Here is a 6,769-nt window from a genome sequence, read left to right as displayed (position 1 = left end):
TGAGAAGATTGTGAAGTAGATCAGACATGCAAGAGAGGAAGAGAGGAAGCATTGCCTAGAGTAGCCCAAACCCATTATTTATTTATTTACATGTTTATGTAAACTCTGGTACTTTTATTTGGTAATAATTCCCCATCTATCTGTTTCCGACATGAAACTTTGTCCTACAACTCAATATTCTATCATTATAGCTCGCACTAGCAACGAAGCAGTAACTTTAAATTCTCTATTGCAAGGAATCAAATGAGAAAGCAAAAACTGACACACTCATTTTAACTGCATCATATAACAATGGCTCAGAACCCAGTGGTTTATGAATGAAATAAAGATACTTTATTTATTACACAGGCACTTGGATATTCACATGCCCAACACATCTGATACACTTGACAACTACGGAAACATGAGTGGAAAAAATGTGTTCGTAGGATCAAGAAAGAACTTTCACCATGTAAAGGTGAATGAGTGCATTAACAATTTTTTCCTTTACTTTCCTCTAAGAATTTCCAAAATCCACTGAATTTTTAAAAAAAGTTACACTTGAAATAATATTCAACAAAAACTGATCTACATTCCAACTGGTATGCTAACTCGAATTGTGAGCAGTTTAAACTTTTATCACAGTGCAACATATTTATAGTCATGCTTGAACAGATTAGGTTAGTAGCATGCGTTCCATTCTACAATATGAATACTGTTAATCTATTTCCCAACAAAAGTCAAAAGATGCCCAGTGCATAGAAAAATACAAATCACTGTAGTCAATATATTATGGAACTGATCTTGGGACTTACACAGTGATGATGAAGTCCTGAAATGCCATGCCCACAAAAGCACATTAAAAAGTGGATAAACATACTTTATCAGACAATCTCTAAAACTTAAAAGATGAGAGCTTTAAATTTGGGGGATGTTCTTGCTGTGTGCTTTGAATAGCGCCTTTCTGCTCACCTCCTTCTGGCTTGACTGGTCCATCAGACATCACCTTCCTGAGGGCTAGCTGGCTTTGGTCTTGGTTGCCATTAGCTGGTGGAGGCAGATTATCAGACTGAGTTCTTTGAATGGGGAGGACTCCTGCTATGCTGTGTCTGTGCTGCTTCCTGGCATGATTAGACTGACCGCTTTTATGTGCTGCTGTGGTAGTGTGGGTGAAATGGAAACCCAGAGTATGTATCCTCAGATGGAACCAGCTTGAATGTTACTCATGCAAACAGAAGTGATCTTTTGCTCTTTCGAAGTAAGTTGTGTTTTCAAATGCCAAAATGACACCACATGCACAGCACTAATGGGGGTTAAAACTGGCTGTTTCTTTGGAAATGATGACTTTGGGAGATGGGGAGAACATTCATCTATCTCTGTTGTTTGGCTGATGCCTCTTGGAAGTAACAGTGCTCCTACATTTTTAAAGTCTCTGTACTCACTAAGTACTTATATAATTCTATCAATTGAAATTATAGCAGTTAAGATGGGTGAATTGTTATGCTTTAATTGATATCTTGACTTCCAAAGGATTTCCAATGGTTAGAAAAAAGGATAACCCTATAAATTCTCTTGTATCATATACAAAGTGTGATCCAACAGAATGGACCCAACTGTGCTCCTTACTGAGGTAGCATGGCCTCATCGAATTTGCTTAGACATATATTAATACTACATACTTTTTTGAGACTATAAGAAACATTATTTTCTTTACAGATTTTTTTTTTCCAAAAGACTAGAAAGTTTCTAACACGGCAAGCTTCATTATTTCACATGCATAATTTATTAAAAATTTTAAGCGTAAAATGGTTTTACCATTTCCCCTAGGTTCTAGAACTTGACTGTTGGTTACATGACTCTTCTGCCTAAAATTTTTTAGTGTTTTTCAGAGGTGAGACTCTCATTGCTAATCTGCTCAAAATGCTTATGTGTGTGCCTTTTTCTGGTGTAATGCCTGGAAAACCGGCAGCCACTTGTGCTTATAATTCCTGTATTCTAAAGGATATTTAAGTGCACACAAAAAGGACACACAACATAGTTTTGCCTGCACACATCACAGACACAGCTACCAAATACTATGAGCCAGGTTGGATGGATGGTGGAGACAAAGGAGAAACAGCCAGTTTTATTTCGTTCTATGTAAGTTAAAACAAAAAAGAACTAAACGAGAGAGAGCATATTTATGTATCGATACTGTTCCTACACAGACAAAGGGAGAGAGAACACAGGGAGCAGGGAATGCACAAAACAAAGCAAACGGGGAAGGACAGCAGGAAAGAAAGGCAACAGATGAACATTAAGCTGCCATGCTGAGGAATTTATTTGCGTCTTTTACTTGGTTGAAGGCGGAGTTGTTGCACGGCGGCTTCGGCAGCGGCTATAGCAGCCCCTGCATCTTCCAGGTGGGTCTGAGTGACGCTGGTTTTGCTTTGACTGCGAGATGGTCCATGAGAGCGGAGATGGCCTTCGGATGAGGATTTCGAGCTACCGGGACTACTATGGGATTTCTCAATGGTGGGAACCTGCATGTCTGGTTACAAAAGGGTAAAACATGAGTTAAATTTGCTCCAGTGTTCCTCCTGTCAAGCTGGGTCTCACATAATTTGAAACCATCTAAGATTTAAGTTAATTCTGTTTCTTTTTTGGCACGTTTATGCAACTGCTCACAGTGATGTGATTCAACATTTGGGAGACAATTTTTGGGAGGAAAGGCAAGAGGATGATAATCTTGAGAAGAGAGGTTTGAGAAGAGGAACGAAGACATTCTAAGTAGTCTCATATAAATGAATATATTAACTTATAGTTTCACCAAGCAACTCTGCTAATTCTAGTAGGGACCAGGTAATAAACAATAGGCTGACACTGCCTCCGGAGGAGTTTTAAGTAAAATTCCTGGAGGAAGGTGCATGAGTCACTGGGATACATGGAAGTGGGGACTGTATTATATCATCATCTCAGGTGATTTTAGAGAATGTATATATAAGATCACACATTTACTGTGGTAGTTATAGAGAGAGAGGTCTTTATACCAATCATCTTCCTGAATGTTAATTAGTGCAGAGTTGATCTGGCTAAGTGGAATCCAGAAATGATCTATACAACTCATAAGTAATCTGTAACACTTATTGTAGTCAGTGGTTTATTGTTATCAACTCAGTGGCCTCCTGGACATGACCTCAGTTTTCCACCTCCTAGAACACTTGCATTTCCAATCCAAATTGCAAAGAACCACTTTTCAATTTGCTGTACTTCCTGAGAAGAGGCGAAAAGGAAGGAATACTCAGATCCAATATAAAATTTTTTATTTAATATTTATAAATAGCTCAGCATATCCTGGAAAGATACTACATGGTTCTCTCATACAGGCAGTTAACTCATTTTATGATGATTACTGATGTGTTGTAGGATAACTGGTTAATGAACCTCCCAAAAGAAAAGCTCAATCCAATGGGAAAGCTGTGCATATTGCCAAACCCAATGTATGATGCTGCAATTAAAAAATAATAATAGTAGTTAAAAAAAAATCAGAATTAGTTTGAATGCACCACTTAGGAAAGGTTTAAGTAATTTTCAGCACACCAATTGTTTTGATGACATGAGGAAAATGTTTTTGATATAATTAAAAAGCAGAATGCAAAACTGTTTATGTCCATATATTACATATATGATTTATGAGTAAGAATATACATATGAAAAAATAGAGATTTAAACAGAAGAAACATGCATAAATAATAATAGTAGTTAAAAAAAAATCAGAATTAGTTTGAATGCACCACTTAGGAAAGGTTTAAGTAATTTTCAGCACACCAATTGTTTTGATGACATGAGGAAAATGTTTTTGATATAATTAAAAAGCAGAATGCAAAACTGTTTATGTCCATATATTACATATATGATTTATGAGTAGAATATACATATGAAAAAATAGGGATTTAAACAGAAGAAACATGCATAAATGGTAATGATGATTGTCTAGTCAATGAACTGTTGAGGATTTTTATGTTTTCTTTATGAAATACCCCAAAGTATTTTATAAAGTCATATTAACCTAGATTTTGAGAGCTGAAAAAGACCCAATAGCTCATATAACCCAACCCCCTCTATTTTATAGGTTGAAAAACAGAGAACCAGAGAGGTGAAGACAACGAAGGCATCAACCTAATTATGGGCTGATCTGAGACTAAAGCCCCTTTCTCCTGATTCCATATCCATTACTCTTTCCATGATATTATATTAAATATTCCCAATATAATACCTTTCAAAAGATATTAAATATACAGGCACTCATATTCAAGAAGATACTGAGTGAACAAACAGACAAAAGCTTTCTTCTACTTGAAATATCTCCTACCCTTGGATGGGTCAGGGAAGATACCATGGCTTCTGCTTTTGATGACAGACGGCTTTGGGGACTGCTGGCTGCTTTGACTGGAATGGGACTTGCCATGATCAATGCTTTCAGTCTGTTCTTTGAGAGGATACCACCTAGGCGTGTTATCGAGGTGAGATGTGCTAGATAAATCAATCAATACCTGAAAAAAAGTGCAATAAGTGAATAAAATTTATGGATTAAGCTGTAATTCATTTGTTGTTTTTTTCTGTGATCTGAAACTTATTCAAGGACATAAGTCAAAGGATGTAGTATAACCTTTAGGATGATGAGGTCTTCCTCATTTTTCTTCACCCATGATACTGAGAATGTCTTGTGCATACCAGATGCTGTATAAACGTTTGGTTAAATCGAACTGTATGACATCTCTGACTATTAATTAAATTATTTGGAGATGATGCAAAAAGGTAGAGCCACAAGTCAATCTCTTTATGAAATAAAGTCTTCTTTTGTTAAATGGACACATGATATTCTTAAACTGGGCTAGTGTTTTTTTGCAGATTGTTTGATTTTAGTTACAAGAGGGACAAAATGAAAAAGAATGGCTAATTTTCAATTAATAACTTATTCCTTCTATTTTAAAACATACTTTAGTTCACATTTGAAACAGAGATATTACCAACAGTTTACAACAAGAAAGCGCTGTGTCATGGTTTAATTGGCAACATTTTTTCTTTCTTAGTGGTACATAAACAATGGTGCATTTTACAGTAGTTGGCATCTTATATTTAAGCAGATATTAAAAAATAAAACCACACAATGGATATATGCTTTAGGTTCATGTGAACAATAAATTATAAGGACTTCAATAAATCAGCTTTTTGAAATAGGACAATAAATCCAGATATAACCGTACTCTAGAGTAGTCCTGTCTAAGACCAAGATTAGTCCAAGTGGCTATACCGCATGGAGGCTGCAGGTGAAGTTCAAATGATCTAGTTTTGATGGGAAAGAGGTACAGAGTTTAGGAGCCAAACAAGACCTCATGTCACCTAGATTACTCAACTGTTTTCTATTGTTTCTACCAAAAGGATATTGTATTTTCTAGGTGTTATATATTTTTGGAGATTTATTTATTTATTTTATTATTATTATTTTTTTCTGCGGTACGCGGGCCTCTCACTGCTGTGGCCTTTCCCGTTGCGGAGCACAGGCTACAGACGCGCAGGCTCAGCGGCCATGGCTCACTGGGCCCAGCCGCTCCGCGGCATGTGGGATCTTCCCGGACTGGGCCACGAACCCGTGTCCGCTGCACCGGCAGGCGGACTCTCAACCACTGCGCCACCAGGGAAGCCCTGGAGATTTATTTTTTTTAACATTAATTCATAACTTCTGCTTTAAACAAAGATCACTAAACAAAATATGTATTTTTGGAATATGATAGATGAAAAATATCACAGAATTGAGGCAAGATGGCGGAAGAGTAAGACGCGGAGATCACCTTCCTCCCCACAGATACATCAGAAATACAGCTACACGTGGAACTTCTCCTATAGAACACCCACCGAACGCTGGCAGAAGACCTCAGACCTCACAAAAGGCAAGAAACTCCCCACGTACCTGGGTAGGGCAAAAGAAAAAAGAATAAACAGAGACAAAGAATAGGGACGGGACCTGCACCAGTGGGAGGGAGCCGTGAAGGAGGAAAGGTTCCCACACACTAGAAGCCCCTTCGCGGGCGGAGACTGTGGGTGGCGGACGGGGAAGCTCCGGAGCCTCGGAGGAGAGCGCAGCAGCAGGGTGCGGAGGGCAAAGCGGAGAGATTCCCGCACAGAGGATCGGTGTCGACCAGCACTCACCAGCCCGAGAGGCTTGTCTGCTCACCCGCCGGGGCGGGCGGGGGCTGGGAGCTGAGCCTCGGGCTTCAGTCGGATCCCAGGGAAAGGTCTGGAGTTGGCAGAGAGAAAACAGCCTGAAGGGGCTAGTGCGCCACGGCTATCCGGGAGGGAGCTGCCGAAGAGGCAAGAGACCTTTTCTTCCCTCTTTGCTTCCTGGTGCGCGAGGAGAGGGGTTTAAGCGCGCCACTTAAATGAGCTCCAGAAACGGGCGCGGAGCTACTGAAGAGACAAGAGACTTTTTTTTTTTTCCCTCTTTGTCTCCTGGTGCGAGAAGAGAAGGGATTAAGCGCACCGCGTAAAGGAGCTCCAGAAACGGGCGCGAGCCGCGGCTGTCAGTGCGGACAGCAGAGACGGGCGTGGGACGCTAGGGTTGCTGCTGCCGCCACCAAGAGGCCTGTGTGCGAGCACAGGTCACTCTCCACACCGCCCCTCCCGGGAGCTCGTGCAGCCCGCCACTGCCGGGGTCCCGGGATCCAGGGACAGCTTCCCCAGGAGAACGCGTGGCGCGCCTCGGGCCGGTGCAGCGTCACGCCGGCCCCTGCCGCCGCAGGCTCGCCCCGCA

General features: G+C 40.4%; 1 protein-coding gene across 1 annotated transcript in view; it reads right to left on the bottom strand.

Annotated features, from left to right (window-relative positions):
• Positions 1-2,297: 2,297 nt before the first annotated feature.
• PCLO (piccolo presynaptic cytomatrix protein) overlaps positions 2,298-6,769 on the bottom strand; it is a 318,762-nt gene continuing 314,290 nt past the window's right edge. The window contains exons 19-20 of the mRNA XM_024129854.2: positions 4,331-4,511; positions 2,298-2,509 (exon numbers count right to left, since the gene is read on the bottom strand). Coding sequence (XP_023985622.2) covers positions 2,298-2,509; positions 4,331-4,511 — 393 coding nt within the window. The remainder of the gene's footprint in view (positions 2,510-4,330; positions 4,512-6,769) is intronic.

The sequence above is a fragment of the Physeter macrocephalus genome, chromosome 5 (assembly GCF_002837175.3).
Source record: "Physeter macrocephalus isolate SW-GA chromosome 5, ASM283717v5, whole genome shotgun sequence".
NCBI classification, from domain to species: domain Eukaryota; kingdom Metazoa; phylum Chordata; class Mammalia; order Artiodactyla; family Physeteridae; genus Physeter; species Physeter macrocephalus.
Note: the sequence above shows the minus strand (reverse complement) of the source record. Positions and strands in the feature narration are given on the sequence as shown.